The sequence below is a fragment of the Nomascus leucogenys genome, chromosome 20 (assembly GCF_006542625.1).
Source record: "Nomascus leucogenys isolate Asia chromosome 20, Asia_NLE_v1, whole genome shotgun sequence".
In the NCBI taxonomy this organism is placed as follows: domain Eukaryota; kingdom Metazoa; phylum Chordata; class Mammalia; order Primates; family Hylobatidae; genus Nomascus; species Nomascus leucogenys.
Genome location: NC_044400.1, coordinates 48241597 through 48264004, shown reverse-complemented (window position 1 = coordinate 48264004; position 22408 = coordinate 48241597). Strand labels below are relative to the sequence as shown.

Below are 22408 nucleotides of genomic sequence, written 5' to 3'. Positions count from 1 at the left end.
CCTGGCTGCCTCTGGATGGAATGTTTGTGGTCTAGTAAGCAGTACTGGGCTCACTCTCATATTTTTGTACTTTCCTCCCTCCCTCAACCTGCACACACTAAACAGTTTTTTTACACTGAAATGCAATTAGCAGTCCTGGCAGTTTATGCAAAGGTTGGGATACTCATCACACATTTACCAAAATGCTTTATTATTGAGCAGAGTGCCTGATGGATCCTGAATATGCCTTTTTTTTAAAAAAAAAAAAAAGAAATCTTGTACTTTCTTTTTGTACAGTGTTTGCAGTTAATGAAATCTATGCCTTAATTACCTATCAGAAAGGAATGAGATGGTTCTAATATGGGTTCTAATGAAATATGCCCTTGATGATAAAAGTTAGTTGCCGAACACTATGATCCCACTTAAAAAAATTGGTAAAATAAGTTACCATTAAGTGTACACAAAACTACACAACAGAAAAGCCAGATTGTTAACTGTAGATGTTTCCAGGGATTATGGGCAACTTTATGTTTTCCTATTTTTTCTTTTATGTGGATGGGTATTGAACTAATTTTTAGAAACTGAAGATAATTAAAGAGTGCATTCTGCAGCTGTGTTCAAAAGGGATAGATTATTAAGCGGTAAAACATGAATATTTGTTTTCCTTGGTTCTTGAGGTTGGCCCTTTTATGCCAAGGCAGGATGCCTCAGCAGCAACTTAACGAGCCCAGAAGAAGGGTCTGACCTGGCTCCCTGGCAGGGATGGGGAGGGAGAGAGCAAAGTGTTCTTCTCCTTCCATCTCCCCCGCCTTTCTGTTCAGCAGTAACTGTCTTGCAACTTCTTGGTTAGGAAATGATTGACCTTTCTGTTGAGCCTAACAACACCTCTGCTGGTGCTGGTTTGGATTGGAGGCCCCAGGATGCGGAAAAAGGGTGTGTAAGAGGAGGGCGCTCCGAAGATATAAATGTATGCTTTATTTTCCTCCTAAAGCAAGAGGATAGGGAAGGGAAGAATGCAAGAGCAAAGCTCACATTTTTCAGTAGTTGCTGCATTCTGATATGTTGATCTCATTTGTTGTGGTTTAAATACACAGAGTGAGATTGTAAGGTGCTGGCTGTCTGGGGCTAGTTCTACCTGAATCTTGGTTATTGCACATTATGTGAGAATTAAGGTTATGATTTGATTTGAAAGACTAGGCTGTTTGCAGCTTCAGTAGCGAGTGTTCAGCGATGTTTTGCTTCCCTGGTGTTTATGTCTGGGTGTGCTTGTGATCCCCTAGCCTGGCTTCTGAGACAGCAGTGCAGCCTCCTGGGGGATATCTCTGTTTCTTGTGGCTTCTGGCCTGAGCCCCATACGGGGAACTTTTCTTTCCTCCTTAGTTCTTCCGAGGGAGGAAAGCCTTATCTTTCACCTTAGAAATGAAGTCCTGCCCTCAGAGATCGGGCTAAAACCCAAAAAATTCCTTTGCTGTGTTTTTCGTTGAGGCGGATTCTGTTTATAGGTAAGCAAAGCTGGATGTGAACCCCAGAGAGTGGGCAAGGCCATGTGACTTCTCAGCGGCCCCAGTCACTGGGGAGCAACTCCAGTCCCACTGCTGCCATGCCGGGGGACTGACATGGAGAAGACATGATGCCGTGGTAGAAAACCACATTTCCAGAGAAGCACAATCACCTCTGAGTGTACACATTAGACCTGTTGTGTAGATACTTTGCAAATTACCTGTGATTTTGGTCCTATTTCTTTGTCCACTTGTATGTGATTACAGCCCTTTCTCATTTTACATAGCAGGGAGCAGAGAGGGCATGGGAATAAGGTGCAAGCATTCAAACATGAATTGCAGTTTGGCTGTGGTTGTTAAAAATTTTTGATATGAGCTAAAATTTTATTAAATCTCCTTTTTTATGGAGAAAAAAGCCAGAATCAGTTTGGAATCCCAGGAGGCTTTGGTGACTTTTTTTTTTTTAATGTATTCATTTCATTAGAGAATTAGGTAAACCTTACATTACACAGCCAAGGCCAAAATAATTTTGCACAGTTAAAGTGTGTTCAAGAAACCAGTCACCATTTAACTGGATTAGACTTCAACAAGGAGATAATAACCTCCAAATAACCTTCATTTAGGAAGATGACATTCCTCCAATATGTGGAAAGACAGTAGATGCATTTTCTTCTCTCTGCCACAGAGGAAGAAATTTTCCCTCTTGAGGGACCAACACTTTTTTTTTTTTTTTTTTTTGAGACGGAGTCTTGCTTTGTCACCCAGGCTGGAGTGCAGTGGTACAATCTCGGCTCACTGCAACCTCTGCCTCCGTGTTCAAGCGATTCTCCTGCCTCAGCCTCCTGAGTAGCTGGGACTACAGGCATGTGCCACCATGCCTGGCTAATTTTTTTGTATTTTTAGTAGAAATGGGGTTTCACCATGTTAGCCAGGATGGGCTTAATCTCCTGACCTTGTGATCCGCCCACCTTGGCCTCCCAAAGTGCTGGGATTACAGGCATGAGCCACTGCGCCCGGCCCAACACTATTTCTCTTATGCTGCTCTTTTCCCCTCTCCTTTCTTTGGTTTCCCCTTTCCACAAAGCTTCTTTAGTCATCTTTGCTCATCCTTAAAATCCTGATGCTTATCTCTGTAGAATCCAAGAAACCAGAGTGTTCCCATGAGTGTGGAGTAAGTGTTGTCATCTGGATACCCAGTCATAAGTCTCCTCCTTCTTGGCTAAGGGTGGTTCACTAAACAGCATCACCACTTTCATAGACTTGGAATCAGTCGGCCTGGCGACTTCACCAAATAGCCGAGCACTGAGACGAGACATGCGCAGGGCATATTCTGAAAGAGAAGACATTTCTTGAGTGGCAAGGAACTGGAGTCCCTGGACTTGACTTTCCTCACCCACACCTGGTGACTGGTTTTATTTTAAGAAGGGTGGGGTTTGGTAAATGTTTGGCATCCTATCTGCTTTTACTTTTTATTTATTTTATTTTATTTATTAATTTATTATTATTATTTTTTGAGACGGAGTCTTGCTTTGTCACCCAGGCTGGAGTGCAGTGGTGAGATCTCAACTCACTGCAACCTTTGCCTCATGGGTTCAAGCAATTCTCCTGTCTCAGCCTCCCAAGTAGCTAGGACTGCAGGCGCCTGCCACCACGCCTGGTTAATTTTTGTATTTTTAGTAGAGATAGGGTTTCACCTTGTTGGTCAGGCTGGTCTTGAACTCCTGACCTCAGGTGATCCACCCACCTCAGCCTCCCAAAGTGCTGGGATTACAGGCACGAACCACTACTCCCTGTCCCTATCTGCTTTTAATAACTTATTTGAAATGCACCCTGTACTGAGATTTTGCGTTTCTCTATCCTCGTAACCTCCTTAGTACTTCTGTAGCACTTGCTTTCCACCTTGTCTAGTCGTTTATGTGCTTCTTTATTCCCTCTGTCTAGACAGATTCAGTCTTTTTTGTCTTCACCAGTTTGTTCATCTCTGCAGTAAGCACGGTAGGGATCTGTGCAGTTTGGCTGCCCTTCTTGCTGTTCACAGTTTGCCAAGGGCCTCCATAATGAAATGGATTTGGGTAGGACGGTGCTGTGGGTGGCATGCGGAGGAGGCCTTCCTGTGAAGCACTGCCTTCCCTGGGATGTGACAAAATACAGCTGATGAAGCCAGGCTTCTGGACTCTGGCTGCCCATTAGAACAGCCAGGGTAGGGCACTTTGAAAACTGTGGGAGTGAGGGCCCCACCTCCAAACAAGCTGCTTCATTTAGGTAGGTGGACACGGACATCAGGGCTTGAAAATACTGGCCATTCCCATGTGCAGCCGCATTTGAGTTGAGAATCAGTGCTTTCAGTGAAGGGGCTGGACTTTGAGGACTTACATTCTCATCCAGATTGAATATTCAGTGATTCCATGAAGTCTATCTATATTTATGCTGGCCACCCAACATTTTAAGTTTTGAAAACTATTTTAGAAAACCTACGAAATAATTTCCTATCCTTACAGTGTGATCTTCCTTTTTCTTTCTCACCTCCTCCCACGCTCTTTTAGCTCCTACAGCCATTCGATTACTTCTGTTGTGGTTTCATAGTTTTAAATGTTTGTAGAAAGGTGTTGGTCAGTCAGAAGGTTGTAGTGAACCTTTTAAACGATTATTTTGGAGTATAAACTGTGTTTTGTGTTTGCATAGACCATCTCTGTGGGGTTTAAAATCTACTAACAGCTTATCCAATTTGCCATTTCAGAACTAGGGAAGCTGAGTAATGCTACTTCTGTTTTACATGGGATGAAAGATCAAGACCCAAAGGACAGAAGGATAAGGCAGAGGGGATGAAAAAGGGGCCCCTGTGTCAGGGGCTAACAGTCATTAACACTTCACCTATGCCCAGATGCCTCCTCAGCCAGCTAACAGGGACACCTGATCTCTCCTTGGGAGGATGTAACACATTAATCTGACCTGTTGTCTAATTGTAAGCACGAAGCAGGCATTGAGGCATTAGATCACCACAGTGGGAAGCAAAAGAGCCAAGACAGACCTCTGCACAGGAGCGGCCTTCTGTGCCTTCGCCTGTGTTTGTGTTCTGGCACCTGTGTCACCTTATATTGGAAATCACCTATGTGTGAGCCTCCTAAAGTCAGAGGGAATCATGTCTCACTCATTGTAGGAGGCATATTCAAATCTTCGTGATTGAACCTAGTCCTGTCAGGCTGAGCTGTTGCATAATATGAATGTTTACCTGTGTCCTGTCTAGATAGTGTCTGATGGTATTTTCTGTTTAAATGATTTAAGTAATAGGCACTCATATTTTCTCAAGTGTTTTGCATGAAATTTAAGGCATGTAAGATAGAGTGAGGAAATACTTGGTTTAATTTAGTTTTTATCCCCTTCCTTTTTACCTTATGATAAACAAATACAAATAACTACTTGTCAATAAAAACAAACCACAAATCTCTTCTTTCTGGACAATGATTACGTAGCATATTTTTTTTGTGTGAAGTGCTCATTTGAACTCCTTACAATGAGAAAGCATTTCATCTAAGGGAAAAAACACAATGTGTCTGGCCATATTTTTGAAGTCTTAGAATGTGTTATTATCATATAACGGGAAAAATGCTAGAATGTTAAATACACGGTGCTTCAGATTTATTTAATATTTGTTTCTTACTAGTTGACAGAAAAACAAAACACCAAATGTAAAGTAAAATGACTTTTTATTCTAAATACTATTTCAGGAGCTCTTTCCTAAATCCTTTTGCATAAAATTATACTTGCAGTGTATTTATAATCCTTTATAATCCCTAAATCCTTAAAAAGCAAGTTGACCCAAATGTTTAAGTAAGGACTTTATTTACAGAACTGAATATTTCTAATTCTCTTGGGATGTCATTATCTGGCTACATATGAAACAGTATTCACTTATGCATGCTTCAGAAACTTCATACATTACTGTGCGTTTGTTAGTATGTGAACAAAGAAACTTGTTTTGGTTGTGAGCAACATGCAGATTTACTTTCAAAACGGAGTTTTAGTATAAACTCAAGTTGGCAGAAGAGGAATTTAATTTTTATGTATCTAAATAAGGCCTGTTTCTTCATTAAAAGAAAATTAAAACCAAGCCCCACACCCTTATTGAATCTGTCCCAATAAGATGCTTTTTGGGTTCTTGTTTGTGCTATAGTTGGTTTTGATTTACTTTGTCTGCAAACAGAAATGACGTAGATACTACTGCTCCAACAAAACTAAAAAAAGATTTTCACTAAAAGTACCCAGATCATATCAGTGGGAATAAATCCACTGGCCTCAGTGTATTTTCCCTAAAAGGATCTGTGTTTTTGCAGTAAATATTGTAATTGGAAGTATATGTTCTTTTAGACTAAATAAAGTTGTACTTGAGGACATTTTTCAGTTAGGCATGTTTATTTTGGGGGATTAGTATTGTCTTCCCCCTTATTTATTTTTACTTATCTGTATGAGCCAAAGCTCTAGCCAGCCCTCTCAGCCCTTTGCCTGTTGTAAGTTGCTGACTCCTTTTCTTGGGCGTCTCTAACCTCCTTCTTGCCTCCCATCTTCTCTGCCTGCGATTCCTTAGTTTCTCTACACCTGAAATGTTGGGGTATCCCAGGGGCCTGTCTTGGCACTCCCTTCCTTTACTTTCCCTCCCGGATGTGAGCTGCTCATGTCTAGTCTAGAGCCCCTGTCTTGGACTCTAGGCCCACTTACCCAGCTAGATGCCTTTACTTTCAAGTCCTCCTGGTCTTACTCAACATAGACAAAAGCAGAACTCATTGCACTCTCTCCCCAAACCTTCTCCACTCTGCACTCCCTCTGTGAGCTAATGGCACAGTCATCCACACAGAAGCCTAAGCCAGAGCCCTGGGTACCACACCCCATCTTCAATATCCTCAGCCCCCTATCCAGGCCACCACCAAATCCTGTTGGTCCTGTCTTCCAGAATCTTTCATTCAGCCTTTCTCTCAGCCTTCCTCTCAGCCTTCAGTGCTTAGTTCTCAGTTCAGGCTCTCAAAATGCCCCATCTCAATTACTGTAAAGGATTCTAACTCAACCTCCTCCTCCGGGCAGGGACTCACTTACATTCATCTCATATTTCTGAATCCCTGGCTCTGGCATCTAGAGATGCCTAGAAAAATGTATAGAAATAAAATGAAGTAAACGACTCAAGTCCTCCATGCAAATTGGTGAGTCCAGGACAGAGTTATAAGGATAAAGAATTCAGGATTTTATCACAAGTGGACATTATGCCTTCATTTTTTAGAAAATAGTGCCTCAGAGCCTGGGCGCTGTGGCTCACGCCTGTAATCCCACCACTTTGGGAGGCCGAGATGGGTGGATCACCTGAGGTCAGGAGTTCAAGACCAGCCTGACCAACATGGAGAAACCCCATCTCTACCGAAAAAATACAAAATTAGCCGGGTGTGGTGGTGCACGTCTGTAATCCCAGCTACTCGGGAGGCTGAGGCAGGAGAATTGCTTGAACCTGGGGGCAGAGGTTGCAGTGAGCTAAGATCGCCCCATTGCACTCCAGCCTGGGCAACAAGAGCGAAATTCCATCTCAAAAAAAAAAAAAAAAAAAAAGAGAAAAAATGAAAAAACAGTGCCCCAGGTCCGTTCTGGTAGAGGGTTTTATAAACTTACACATAGATAGAACCCATTTTTTATTTAGTCTCTTAGTATACTTGACCAACTTAAAGTAATGTTTAAATGGCATTAGGCTTTTTAACTATTTGCAATTTGTTGTTGAAACTATATTTGGCAATATGCCCTTTGCCTTCAAATGTTCTGAAATTGTTAACCTCAATTATCTCCTTTATATCTGTATTACGCATAACTTCTTGGTGCTTCTAAATGACGGGGCACACCTTACCCTGAGCATGAGAATCTTGAGCTCAATTATGCGTGAATACTAAAACTTACCAGAGCAAGGAGAGAGAGACTTTGGTCTTTGACTAAAGTGTGTCTTTTTAAGATTCTGAGTAAAGGATAGGAGAGATTGGTCCTTGGAAAAAAACTACCACAGCCTCGATCGTGACCAAGTTATGATGTATTCTTCAGTTTCTTCTGACCCTGGGAATCCAGTCAAGTGATCTACTTTGTGTCGTCTTTTTGTTTGTACCATTTATTACTGAGTCACCAATAAATTCATGTGACTTCACACATTTTCTCTCTCCTTTGATATATAATGAAAGACATCACTGCTCAGTTCAGATGCAGCAGAAGACACAGCATGTAGAAACGTCAGGTATTTTAATAAGCCTCAGAGGACTGAATAAGCTTTGAATTTCCTGTTCAGAGTGGGGTTAGTAATTGGGAAGAGTCACATGACTTGATAAAATAATCTTACACACTTGCTTAGAAGAGTGGCAAGGTTCTTGTATAAATTGATTATTTTTGTTTGACAAATGTTCTTTACAGAAATCACTTTTACCAGGAAAATCTTATAAACTCCTTTTTGGAGAGTAACTATGGCTTTTTTGTTGTTGTTGTTTTGTTTTTTTGTTTTGAGACAGGGTCTTAGTCACCCAGGCTGGAGTGCAGTGGTACCGTCTTGGCTCACTGCAACCTCCATCTCCTGGGCTCCAGCAATCCTCCTGCCTCAGGAGTAGCGGGGACTGCAGGCACACACCACCTCGGCTGGCTCATTTTTGTATTTTGTATAGAGACGAGGTCTCGCCATTTTGCCCAGGCTGGTCTTGAACTCCTCAGCTCAAGCTATCTGCCTGCCTCGGCCTCCCAAAGTGCTAGGATTACAGATGCCCAGTCTAACTGTGGCTAAGTTTTTACCAGGCTTCTGCTGTGAACCACTGGCAAAGATGTGAATGAAACCTAGACTTCATACTCTCTTCTCTCTGTCCTGTCTTCTTTTTATAATTGACCAAGTTTTTAGGCCTCTGCATGATGTATGATTATTTGGCAGTATAAAAGTGGGCTATAACCAAGCAGGTGCTCAGTGCAGACAGATGCTTGACCTGTTGAAATTTTGGCTATTTTATTTTATTTTTTTGAGACAGAGTCTTGCGCTGTCACTCAGGCTGGAGTGCAATGGTGCAATCTCAGCTGACTGCAACCTCCGCCTCCCAGGTTCAAGCAATTCTCCTGCCTCAGCTTCCCAAGTAGCTGGGATTACAGGCACCCGCCACCATGCCCAGCTAATTTTTTGTATTTTTAGTAGAGACGGGGTTTCACTATGTTGCCTAGGCTGGTCTCAAACTCCTGACCTCGTGATCTGCCCGCCTTGGCCTCCCAAAGTGCTGGGATTACAGGCATGAGCCACCGCACCTGGCTGAAATTTTGGCTTTTAAAATCATTTAGGTCTCATCAGGAATCAATTATTTAAAATATAAAACTTTCCCAAAGATCTTTTGACTCTTTGTATGATAAAATACCTTGAAAGAATAGATCATAATCTTTATGACAGAGAGATCTTTAAGGTGTATTTGATATGAAATCACAAAGAAAAATCTTTCGAGTCATTGGTTTTGGGAATTATGTCATGAACACTGAATACAAGGATACTTTTAAAATTTAAAACCACCTCCTTTACTGTATGTGTTGATCTTTGACCTGAATTGGAAGGGGGATTTTTAAAATTTCTCTATAATGTTGTTAAAAAGACATTGGGCCTGTGGGTATTGGGCCTTAAATTGAATTTTCCTTATATAGAAAAATGGAAAAAATTGGTTTAGGTGTTAGGTCATAACAAAAAGTAGGCCCTTTTGAAGATTAAATTTATGCCTGCCTTGGCCTTGTTTAAATCCATGCCTGGCCACAAATATTAGTGTTGTGGCTGTCCATCATCTGAGCAATTGCACAGCTGTTTCATTCACTGCCGTGCGGATTCATCTTTACATCTATGCTGCTTTGAAGAACCTTCTCAGAGGTTAATGATGAGAGGATGTAGCAGTAGGGACAACACCGTGGCAGATGCGATCTTCTATTACATTCTTTTAATCATGATTTTCAACATTAGAAACCAAAAGCTTTATAGTCTCCATGTGAAGAAGCCCTGGTGATGAGCCTATTTGCTGTGATAATATTAGTCATGGGTTACTCACTCTTTGATTAAAACCTCCTAGCTTTGTTGACGTGCCAGTCACTATTCACCTGCTAGGAAATACAGGACTGAGTTGTCATGGAAGGAAATAATGGTGCTGGGATTTGAATAAATAATTTATGAGTTAATTTCAGAGCCTTTGTCCTCTTCATCCCACCATTTATTAGAGAAGACTTTCCAAAGTATACTGCCATGAGATCTAGAATAATTGAGTCATGTTTTGTGAACCACGTTGGAGACAGACTTCTCTGGGAGGTGACAGCTTCTCCAGAGGGGGCCTTTAGCTTTGGAGTGGGACCAGCCTGGGCTTGAATCCAAGGCCTGCTAGGTTGGGCTGTGTGTGTTCCCGGGCTGGGCTGGTGGTTTAACCTTGCAGGGTGCTGTGGGCATGTAAATCCTCTAGCGCAGCCCTTGGCATGTAAGAGGTGCTTCATAAGTGTCGTCCCCCTTCTCTTTTCTGTGGAAGCTGTGTGTTCACCTCCCATGGGAAGACATTCCTAGTCCCCTCCCGTGGGCTCCTCCTCCAGTGCTCCGCAGTGGAGTAGCCAGCGGGGCGTCCCGAAGGAGCTTGGTGCATTCATTCCGTGAATGCCAGCCACACTGCATGTTCCAAATAACATTCCTCCCTCTCTCCGCAGGTGCCTGAGATCATCAGCTCCATCCGTCAGGCGGGGAAGATTGCCCGGCAGGAGGAGCTGCACTGCCCGTCCGAGTTCGACGACACGTTTTCCAAGAAGTTCGAGGTGCTATTCTGCGGCCGCGTGACGGTGGCGCACAAGAAGGCTCCCCCGGCCCTGATCGACGAGTGCATCCAGAAGTTCAATCACGTCAGCGGCAGCCGGGGGTCTGAGAGGCCCCCCCCCCCCCCCCCCCATGCTGCGCCCACAGGGAGCCAGGAGCCCGGGCGCAGGCCCATGCGCAAGTCCTTCTCCCAGCCCGGCCTGCGCTCGCGGGCCTTTAGGAAGGAGCTGCAGGATGGGGGCCTCCGAAGCAGCGGCTTCTTCAGCTCCTTCGAGGAGAGCGACATTGAGAACCACCTCATTAGCGGACACAATATTGTGCAGCCCACAGATATCGAGGAAAATCGAACTATGCTCTTCACGGTAAAATATCACCAGGCTCGTGCACAGCCCCAGTCTGCCATACGCGTTCAAGAGAAAATCTGGTTTATGGAGCGAAGATTCTTAGTCAATTGCTTTTGATTTATGTGTGAATCCATATATTTTCATTATGGATTCATTATTCATGTTGATAATTCATTATTATCAACAATTCTATTCTTAGGATAAGATCCTTCCTTTAGCTGTAAGCCTTTACAGTCATCAGGGAGGAACATGCCCATGTGTAATTTTTATCTCACCCCATAATTATAAAGACACCTTTTCAGTGTGGAAAGAACAGTGAAAACGTGGAAATGAGGCCAGCAGAGAGATTTTAAAAATATATATGAATTTCAGATGATATATTTCAACAGAATCTTTTAGTTGGAAAACACCCTCTCTACTATTAATATTTTTATTTATGAAACATTTACCCTTTGCTAATCAGGAAGAGTGGCTTTGTGAGTGACATTATATTTGAAGTTTATACCCAAACTGAAACGTTAATTTAGCCAATTGCTTGCTTGCTTGCTTATTTATTTATTTTTTTTTTTGAAAAAAAGTGTTAAATTGACAGCCAAATGCTAGAAAAGGACTGGACATGGGGGGCTATCCCAGGTGGGTGGGGTTCCTGGTTCCATGCTGATCTGGGCTCTTCTGAATGGGTGTGCCCTCCCTGGGAGTCCCCTGGGTCTGAACAGATGAGATGTGGAGCTGTCCCAGCAGCGAGCCCGTCTCTGACAATGGAGGAGCTAGTTTTTTCCTTGGCCTCCTCATTGGCTTAATGCTGACTGATGTTCTGTAGAGAAAAAAATTACCTTAAATGTAAAGTCTCCTTTTTTTTTTGTCTAAGTCACAGCACAAGTGAGATGGTCAGGGGGATAAAAAACCAGCTACCTAGGTTAGTGCAGTGTGGATGTGTGCAGGTTTAAAACCAAGGGGGTGCACCCAAGGGTAAATAGGGCTGATGTTTTCATCTTTTGACCGTTGATCTAGTGTACCGAAAAGAGTAGTCAGATTTGTGCTTTAATTTGTGATCTGTATCTTTTAAAAACAACTTCCTTGGTGGCATTGAGAAAGCTGCTCCCTGCATTTATTTATAAGTACTGACTGTTTGACTGCTGTGCTAACGTCCCTTGCCACATGCTGGAAATGCAGCCGTGAACAAGACAAGTATGTTCTCTGCCCACATGGAATTTAGATTCCAGTAAGGGAGACAGGCAACTGAGTGCACAAATAATTATCTAATTATAATTGTGGTAAATGCCATGGAGGAGAAGTACAGCCTGCCTGAGAGCATTTCCCAGGGTAATCAGGAAAGGCTTCTTTGAGAAAGTGATTTTCACCTAACACAAGGTTTCATTGTGGCCACCTGGGAAGGTCTTCTGGGCTCACAGAGCAGCAGATGAGAAGGCCCTAAAGGCAGGGATGCTGCCTGGTGCCTGAAGAATCCCAGAGGCCTGAGTGCCTCCTTTGCTCAGCATTCTTCCCTCGGGTTGTCACGGTCTTACCTCCTCTTGCTTCCTTTAGGTCTCTGCTGAAATGTTGACATGGAGGAATAATCGTATCAGTAAGGCCAATAGCAGCCTCACATCCTGCTTTTTTGCTTTATTTTTCTCCATAGCACTTTTACCATTTGATACAATTACAAATGAACAAGTAAAAGATTTTATGTCCCACATGCCCCCAAGAAGATAGGCTTCAAGAGGGCATGGATTTTCATTTCTCTGTTCACTGCTGTCATTGGTAGTGCCTAGAGCACAGCTGTTGGGTGAGAAATAAGTCCAGATTTCCACACTGAAAACAAGGAAGGATGGTGTGTAGAGATGGGGCTGGGACTGGAGGCAGCCCCATGAAAGTTGTTTTCATTAGGCACAACTTTATGGGTCTTGGTCAGGGTTTTGTTTTTTATCCTGAAACGAGTGGGCAGTCACTGTATGCTTTAAAACACAGTGTGAAATATCTTTGGCTACAAAGCCAGGATACTTGGGGGAGGGCAAGAGTAGGATGAGGAGGGCAGTGAAGCTGTTGTAGTAGTCCAGGTGAGAGATAGTGGGGTTGTGGTAAGTGCAGTGGGAGTGGAAGGGACAGACATGCAGAAAGTCAAATTAATGGGATGTACAATCCTTTGGATGCCATGGAGAAGGAGAGGGATCTCAGGAGCCCCACCCAACTTTACATTCTGACTTGCTCTTTACAACCCAGCCACAGCCAAATAATAATGCCTTGGAGCCTCTCACCTTCTGAGATTTTCAAAGGTTATTTTTAAAAATAAGTAAGGACTATCTTCATTATGTAGGTAAAGACAGTGACTTCTAAAGAGACTAAACATACTCCAAATAGATACTTATTCGTTGTTTACAAATAAGGAGGATATTGTGTTGGCTCCTACTCTAGAGAGAGACACAGTCTAATTTAGAAAGATGTTGCATGTTAAGAATGAATTAGTTTTTCATCATCCTTGGTCTCCACGGAAGGACAAGAGTAAAGGCTACCTGCCACTCTCTGTTGGCTGAAATACAGTTCAGAAACAGTTAAGTGTGCAAAAACGATTCAGAGTGCAAAGTCCTTGCCCCAAACAGAATGCACGTTTCCTGGGCCCCCTCATTGAGAGTATAATTCCCCTCGCCTTACACCCCAGTTTCCAACAAGCTTGTGTATCTGATTTGTATTTTACATCAAAGCGTAAAGAGTTTAGAGGAAGAGGTGGGTCTGGGAGTTAGAGTGGCAGCATCAGGATGTGACCACTGACTTCTTGGTCCTGAGGAGGAACTAAAGGTGTAGAAACCAACACACACTGAAACCCAAGAAGCTTAGCGCTCCGGAGACGAGGAGTCTAAAAGGCAGCCTTTCACAGCCTGCAGGGGCATGTGCACACAGAGTAGGATGGGTATTGCAACACAGCAGTCTCCTATAATGCATGTCTATTAGCATGTCCCAAGGCAGTAAGAGGATTGTAATTGATGCTCATACTCTAACTTGAAAAGGTCTGGTCACTAGTGTATGTGAATGCCTCACATGTTATCATAATGTGATAAGGTACAATAATCATAATGGTAGATTATTTTAACAATAATTTTAAAAGACTTGTCAGTAAAAATCATTCAAAAGTATCTTGGAAGCTTTGAAAGTTCTGTTTTCTGGAAGGTTCACTTATGCCAAGACCTCAGTTTTTAGGGGATGTGTGGATCTTGAGGCCTATTGCTAACTTTTGGGTATCCGGTTCTTTCATCTCAAGGAAGATGGCTGTCTTATCTAGGTGAAGGCACTAATAGATGTCTCTTATGACCTGAAATCCAGAGGATAAGAGGGAACCTTTGAAATGATTTCTACAATGATAGAGTCAGAATTTTATAGGAGCTTGTCCCTTTTATTCTTTATTTTCATGGGTCATGAAATGAGAAAGTTTGAAAAGCTAGATTTTTTTTGTTTGTTTGTCTTTTAAGATTGGCCAGTCTGAAGTTTACCTCATCAGTCCTGACACCAAAAAAATAGCATTGGAGAAAAATTTTAAGGAGATATCCTTTTGCTCTCAGGTAAATGGAGATGGGTTTTTTAATTCAATTGCAATGGAATTTTTAAATGAATTTCTATAATATTTATCATGTAACAGAAATGCTAAAGGTTACAAGGTGTATGTTTTCTAAGTACTGTACTTGATTTGTGTTTCGCTTTTCTTTCTCGTTTGCTTTGGTATGTTAAGGTAAATTATGAATATAATTTTGAAATTAAGAAATTTGCTCTTAGCAACAGTAATGGACAAAATAGATCTACTTTTAATTTTCTCAGTTATTGGTAGTAATAGTCCACAGTCATAACTTCCAGATGCACATGTGTGTGTCTTTGTGCATATTACACATATATATTTACACATTTCACACAAATGTATCTTTTTATTAGATATATTTCTACTTTACAAAAATTTATAACTTTTTTGGGTACCAATTGTCAGTATTCTCCCTTCAAATATAGATAGTGCTTATCTTTGAGAATGTTCTACTCAGAGTACAGTGTCTACTTGAAAACTTTTTTCTTGATAATCTTCCAGGTGTTTCATAGAGAGATTTTGGAAGAAACTATCAATTAATATTAGCTATGCCAGTTTTACTCAGGATCTTCCTAACAAATACGAGATCACTTAAGGTTACGTTTGCTTATTTTTTTTTTAACTCTGGATTTTTCATTTTCATAATTGATAAAATATGAAAATGTCAACGTTGATTTATAGTGTGATCTACTTAAATATTCAAAAGGGACTTTTCTGCAAAATGTGAAAATAAAGAATGTTATTTATAGATTGAATAGGGAACCATTTACAAAAAAAAGCTTTGCTAAATCATATTTCCTTAAGTTGTAGCCTCTAGCTTATGCTTAACTTGCTGCTAGAGAAGATTAATTGAGATGGCAAAGCATGTCAACGATTGCTCATTTTTTGGAAAATATTTGGCCTGAAAGTGAGATTACCCATAGAGTTTTTAATCCTGATTTGCTGCTATTTCTGTTGAAATATTAATGTTAAATGTTTACATTTTTGTGTGATAGCTTTATAATTTCCTAAAGAGTGTAGTTTATAAGTTTATATGATTACCTGAACATTAAGCTATCAGCACTCACATCTCTGCATGCTGATGCTTTCGGAATACATTGATGTATTAATATTTATGGCAGACGTTTTATCTGTATTAAGGTGCCTCTGATAGCTGATGATTTTAAAACACGTTTACATATTAATATTTATTAAAAATAGCTCTTATGATACTATGGTAGAGCCTTGGCCTAACATGTTTAAAAGCTCCTCTACTCTGTGTGCATATAATTTTTGACTCTTTCTTTATTCCAGTTCACTTCAGTATTTACCTACTTATTTTAGGAATACAAATATATTTTAAATATTTTTTTAACCTTTGGGTGTGTTTGTGCATAGTTGTGTTTCTTCATGAATCTCTGGTCTGCCTTTGATTTTTTGAGTGGTTTTTATTCTTTAATACCTACGTCTCAAACAAAACAACAAATACTAAAATGAGCACTAAAACTTGAATTTTCAGATCTTATTTCTCTTATTGTTGTGGGGGTAATCAAAGGAACATTCTAGTAAACCAACTTTATTTGAGATGTTTTTAGACTTTTTGAAATTTTAAAATATCAGAGAAAATAGTAATTTTCTAGTGTTCTTTAAAGTTGTGCTGTGTAGGCCAGGCGCAGTGGCTCACAGCACTTTGGGAGGCTGAGGCGGGTGGATTATCTGAGGTCAGGAGTTTGAGACCAACGTGGTGAAACACTGTATCTACTAAAAGTAGAAAAATTAGCTGGGTGTGGTGGTGCACGCCTGTAATCCCAGCTACTCAAGAGGCTGAGGCACGAGAATCACTTGAACCCTGGAGGCAGAGGTTGCAGTGAGCTGAGATTGCACCATTGTACTCCAGCCTGGGCAACAAGAGTGAAACTCCATCTCAGAAAAATAATAAAAAGTAAAATAAAATTGTGCTGTGTAAATCTTGAGGTGCATTTCTGATGATGGTGCGTCTTCTGGATACAACTGAACATCTCGTTCTCTCCCTTCGACAGGGCATCAGACACGTGGACCACTTTGGGTTTATCTGCCGGGAGTCTTCCGGAGGTGGCGGCTTTCATTTTGTCTGTTACGTGTTTCAGTGCACAAATGAGGCTCTGGTGAGAGAGGACAAGCAATTCTTACCTTGGAACCTTCTTTACAAGGAATTTTAGCTCCACTGATTTTTCTGTCCTTAGGAAAACCAGATAGTCATTGACATATCATTATTTGTCTTTAGTTATTTACTTTCGACTATTTAGTAAGCAGCTAATACACATCTGAAGCTTAATTTGCCTTTTTTCTCAGTAGTTTGTATTTTTAGTTTTTACTGTATCAGTCTGTTCTCACACTGCTAATAAAGACATACCTGACACAGGATAATTTATAAAGGAAAGAGGTTTAATGGACTCATAGTTCCACATGGCCAGCAAGGCCTTACAATCATGATGGAAGGTGAAGGAGGAGCAAAGGCACATCTTACATGGCAGCAGGCAGGGCAGCGTGTGCAGGGAAACTGCCCTTTGTAAAACCATCAGATCTCGTGAGATTTATTCACTATCATAGAACAGCACAGGAAAGACCCACCCCCATGATTCAGTTACCTCCCACTGGGTCCCTCCCATGACACATGTAAATTATGGGAGCTACAATTCAAGATGAGATTTGGGTGGGGACACAGCCAAACCATATCATTTACTTTACCTGCTTTAAGAGCTTTGAGCATACTTGTAGTATTTTCAGACTGTAATCCTAGCTGTTATTCCAATTATTATCTGTCAACCTGTGAAGAGTAGTACAGAAAACTCTTAAAGCTTAAAAAGTCTTTTCCAAAGATTGTCTGACATCTCAGCCCAGCTAATTTCGAATTGACTTTTTGGTGACTACAACTTCTCTTCTCTTTGATTAGGTTGACGAAATTATGATGACCCTGAAACAGGCCTTCACAGTGGCTGCAGTGCAGCAGACGGCTAAGGCACCAGCCCAGCTGTGCGAGGGCTGCCCCCTGCAGGGCCTGCACAAGCTCTGTGAGAGGATAGAGGGTGAGTAGGGGACCCTTTCCAGCGTGAACACAGTGGGAGTTAAAAGTCTCAGGAGAACTTTAGATGATACTTATCTGTTGGAAGATTCTGCCTAACAGAGGCTTGTATTAGTCACAGGGATTGTAGGTGGACTCTCAGCGTGCAGTGGGTGTCTTCTGTGTGTCAGGAATTGTGCCGGATGCTGGTGATACAAAGATAAGAACCCAGAACCCCCTGCTGCCACCTCCCTCCAAGGTATTCTGAGGGTGGAGGAGGAGTTAGGAAAACAGGTTACCAAACCAGTTGCCTAGTGTTTATCAAGGTTGTGTGAGTGGTCAGTCATACTGGCCACTGCAGAGATATCTAGAAAGATAAGAACTAGGAACTTGTACCGGTTTCTCCATTACCAGGCCATTAGTAACCTCTGCTAGTACAGTTTGAATGGAGAGGAGGTAGCAGAAAACAGGTTGCAGTTGAGGAGCAAATGGGAAGAAATAAAGGTGACTATTAGTATTGACCAGTATTTCTAGAAACCTGGCTTAGGGAGAAACTGTAATAAATGTTACGATTTGTAGCTAACGTGTATTGAATAAGATCTGCCAGGAAGTGTATTAAGTGCTTTCTGTTATCTATTTAATCCTCACCACATTTGTGGGAGGAAAAGGGACTATTTATTTTGCACATATTGCAGATAAGTAAATTGAGGATTAGGGATGTCTAGGAATAAACTAGTGTATCATGAGCCCATGATTCACCCCAGGCGGTAAAGCCCTGTTACCTGCCACCAAACATTTCCAGGAGAAGGCCATACTGGGGGAAGACCTGGGGATTGTAGCTAACTTTGTCTTTTTCACAATTGGAGAGGTTTGAGTGAATTCAGAGCCCAAGGGGCCAGAGGGGCCAAATGAATCCAAATGGAATGGTGGGGATTCTTCTTGAACAAGAGTGGGGAGTCCACCTGAGGCAGGAAGTGAGAGTTTCTGGGACTGCAGGGAGGGGCCAGGGGAGAGGACAGAACCAGGTGACAGTGAAAGGGAGTGGTGATATGTTTATCTGAGGGCATCTGGAAGGTGAAGGAGTTTTCACCACTCTGTTCTTGATTTTGTGTTTTTGTTCTGTTTATGGGAGGATTTCTAAAAAATTTTTTGTGACTTGTGGAGGTCACATGATTTAAACAACCCATGCTATTGTGAAAAGAAAACAAAAATTTGATCATTTCTCATGTTTGTAGAATGTTTATTATACAACTGTAATCCCAGCACTTGGGGAGGCTGAGGCAGGCAGATCACTTCAGGCCAAGAGTTCGAGACCAGCCTGGGCAACATGGTGAAACCCCGTCTCTACTAAATACAAATACATCTCAAATACGTCTCTACTAAATACAAAAATTAGCTGGGTGTGGTGGTGTGTGCCTGTAATTCCAGCTGCTCGGGAGGCTGAGGCAGGAAAATCGTTTGAGCCCGGGAGACGGAGGTTGCAGTGAGCCGAGATTGTGCCACTGTACTCCAGCCTGGGCAACAGAACGAGATGTCTCAAAAAAAAAAAAGGAATATTTATTATAAGCTATAAGTTTGTAAAGAAAACATTGCTATTTAGATCCAATTTTCCTTTTTAAAAAAATTATAGTAAAAACATATGTAATACAAAATTTACCATCGTAACCTTTTTGTAAGCATGCCCTTCATTGGCATTAAGTCCATTCACATTGTTGTACAATCCTCACCACCAGCATCTCCAGAACTTTTTCATCTTCCAAAACTGAAACTCATTAAATGCCAACTCCGCTCCTTCTCAGCCTCTGGCAACATCCGTTCTGTTTCTAGGTAACTTCATACAAGCAAAATCATAAAATATTTATCTTCTTGTTTCTAGTTTATTTCACTTAGCATAATGTTTTCCAGATTCACGTGTATTGTAGCGTTGTCTGAATTTCATTCCTTGTTAAGGCTGAATGGTATTCCATTCCAAAAGTGTGTCCACATTTTGTTCATCCATTTACTCGTCCATGGACATTTGGGTTCCTTCCCCCTTTTGACTATTGTACGAATAATGCTGCTATGAATGCTGACATGCAAATATCTGTTGAAGTTCCTGCTTTCAGTTCTTTTGGTTATATATCCAGAAATGAAATTGCTAGGGTATGTGGTAATTTTATGTTTTTTGAGGAACTGCCGTATTGTACCACAGTGGCCACACCATTTTACAATCCCACTGGCAGTGGGTAAGGACCCCAGTTCCTTTACGTCCTCGCAAGATTTGCTACTTTCTGTTTTTGTTTTGTTTTTGATGAAAGCCATCCAGATAGATGTGAAGTGGTATCTGGTTTCCCTTTTTAAATGAGATAAATTAACAATTGACATCTTAAGGTCTGGGAAGGGTCATTTGTAGCGTTACAGTGCTCTTTAAAATGAAGAAACATGATTAATATATTCAAATGTGTTTTCCACGTTGTTACTATTTGCTGACATTATGCGAAATATATCTGGGAACAAGAAAATGTTTGCTTTAACTGGAGTTCCCAACTGAGAGGATCACTAACCCTTTCCTTAGTGGTTGTCAAGATAAGGTAAATGATGACAGAAATGCCCCTTAAGAGCTTATTAAAAAGCCAGCAATGACTTTGGCCTTGAAGATAAAGCAGATCATGATCTGCAGGAACTGGAATGCTTCCAGAGCTCCCCTTGACAAATCTTTCTTTGGTCTGGCTTAGTTTTGAGAAAGTTACAGCTGAAAAGTTTGATCAGGGTAGGGATTTTGCTGCCGTCGTTTTGGAATTAATCATTTGATCCATCTTTCACCTGATAAAATCCAACCAAGGCACAAAACTCTACTAACATGAGAACATTCTTAAATAGTGCAATTAGAAGTCTGGTGGGGGTATGTTTTACCTACATGATGGAACTCATTTCTAAAAGTGTAGAAGAAGTGCATTATTAGTAGAAGAAGTGCTAGTTATTACATGAACAGTTTTAGGGTTCCTTGCTTTTTGTTATTGTATTCCTAGTAAGTAGAATGAAATGGCTTATTAAAACTCATTGTATGTTGGTGTAAAAGTAGTTCTAGCAGGAAGTTATATGGTCTGATCAAGAACTCTGTAGAACTGTGGAGAGGATTAGTGATGTGGCCACACAAAGAAAGACTTAAAAGACTGTGTTTTCTTAATCAGTAAGTGTAGTCAAGTCATCCCCCAGAATCTATAAGAGAATCAATAACGCTATTGATATTAATTAGCTGAACTCTGCTCTAACATGCAACACATCAGAAGTACAGCTCTACCCAGTTCTGTATTTGAACCATATACAACTCACTGGTATTTATATAGTATTTTGCTTATTTTAAAAGAGGAGCATTCATTAAGAAAAATAGTTGAACTGAGATTTTCTTTTGCTCTCAGAGCAAATTTTCCTTCGGTAAAACACAGTCATACATCACCGCTCCCTCTAACAAGGGCCGTTTCTGCACCGCCAGGGAGGCGGCCTCACTGACCAGAGGAGCCGGGAGGGGTTGTAGTTTGGAAACTCCCTTGATGCTGGTTACCTTTTCTGCTTTGGTCCTTGCTTCCCATTCCCCTCCATAAGCCGATTCGGCATCACCTGGGCCTCTCTGAGGAGATGCGTTCAATGTGGAACTGAAGGGTGCTTTCAGTGGGTGTACAGAAACCACCCAGGAGGTGCTAGCTGTGTGAGAATCCCTGAGGGAGGAGCTCGGACCTAGGCGGGCCGGCTATTTAGAGATGGGGCGGGAAGGACCTCATGAGTTAGGCATCCTGCAGACAGGGTGAAACTGCCCAGAGGATTGCTTCACAGCTGCCGAAGCGAAGAATAGGCGGCATTTCGTGATTTCGCCTGAGATTGGCAGAGTGTTGAGTTAGTCTAACTCTTCGTAAGCCTTGGGGTTTATTCTCTACATCTGAATGTTTCATGAAACAATATCGTTTTTCCAAAATATGATACTTCGGCTGTCAGAGTTGTCCTCCATATGTGGGGGGGATTTTTAGTGCATGATGACTTAGTGCTTATTTGATTCATAAATCTTAACTCTGTTTCGCTTCAGCATTTAAATAGTTGATACAGTAAAGCCTTGTCTGTTTCCCTGGCTTCATGTGACCTGACGAGTGACTGCATTGCACTTTGACAAAGGCGCCATCCTTCCTGCACTTTAACCCACCTCTGAGCTTGCTCTTGTATTGCAGCCACCTGAGTGTCAGGGGACTTGGCTCTGCTAGTCAGGGCAGTGGAGCAGTTAAGGGTTTGGTTGCTGGAGGCAACTTACTTAGCTGATGACCTTGGACAAAATACTTGACTTAGATGTGCCTCAGTTTCTTCACGTGGGCATTGAGATTACTTTAAAAAAAAAAGGCCCATTTCTAATATTCATTTTAGGGTGAAGTGAATAATGCACATAAAGTGTTAAGTGAAGTGGCATAGTAGCAGTCACTTAAATATTATTTGAATGGTGGCCTCAGGGTTTTCCTGGGTTAAAAAAAGGGAAAAAGAATGTCTTTCTGGAAGCAGAGATGGCTGCGACAGTGTGATAGGGGCAGCCACCTCTGCCACAGTCCCAGCCTGCTTAGAGGTTGTGGGCTCTGCCTCAGCTGCCGTGGGAGGGAAGGAGCCGTGGCTTTGGGCAGGCTTGGCTGCCGATTGGCCTCCTGGCCTTTTACAAGTCACCTGGCTTCTCTGGGCATCAGCAAACCCATCTGTAAAATGAAGGCATGGTTTCCAAGTCCCTACAGACGAGTCCCTGGCTCAGCGGATTTCCCTCCTGGCCATCCGTAGTGATGTAGGTGCCTTGCACACGGTTCTCCAGCCCAGAGCCTTGGCCAAGCCTCTGCCTCAGGGCCACCCTGGTAGGATGAGAAGAGAGTGCCAGGTGGGTGAGGCGAGAGCTGCCCTTGGAAGAAAAATAACCCATGCAGTTTTTTTTCTTTTCATGGCAGTTGGGTCAGCATATCCTTTCCTTATCAGCCTTCTCCTCACGTGTGACATTTATCTCTGGACACCAAGAAAAGAGTGCAGGCTGTAAGCCGTATTTGTGTGGGGAAGGAACTTCTTGAAATACCAGGTTCTAAAGGGTACTAAAATTATGTAATGACTTTATTTGTATAACTTTTCCTCAAAACTCTTTGTAACATTAATTAAATGTAATGTTAATTAAGTTATTAATAAGCATGTGGTGGTATAAGAAAAATTGCTGGC

The 22408-nt window shown here is 41.8% G+C and overlaps 1 protein-coding gene and 1 pseudogene across 2 annotated transcripts in view; one reads left to right on the top strand and one right to left on the bottom strand.

Annotated features, from left to right (window-relative positions):
- TBC1D1 (TBC1 domain family member 1) overlaps positions 1-22408 on the top strand; it is a 247157-nt gene that overhangs the window by 113429 nt on the left and 111320 nt on the right. For both annotated transcript variants that reach the window (XM_030800843.1, XM_030800844.1), the window contains 4 exons: positions 10179-10643; positions 14087-14176; positions 16206-16310; positions 17099-17231. In XM_030800843.1, coding sequence (XP_030656703.1) covers positions 10179-10643; positions 14087-14176; positions 16206-16310; positions 17099-17231 — 793 coding nt within the window. The remainder of the gene's footprint in view (positions 1-10178; positions 10644-14086; positions 14177-16205; positions 16311-17098; positions 17232-22408) is intronic.
- LOC100602141 lies at positions 2512-2824 on the bottom strand (annotated as a pseudogene).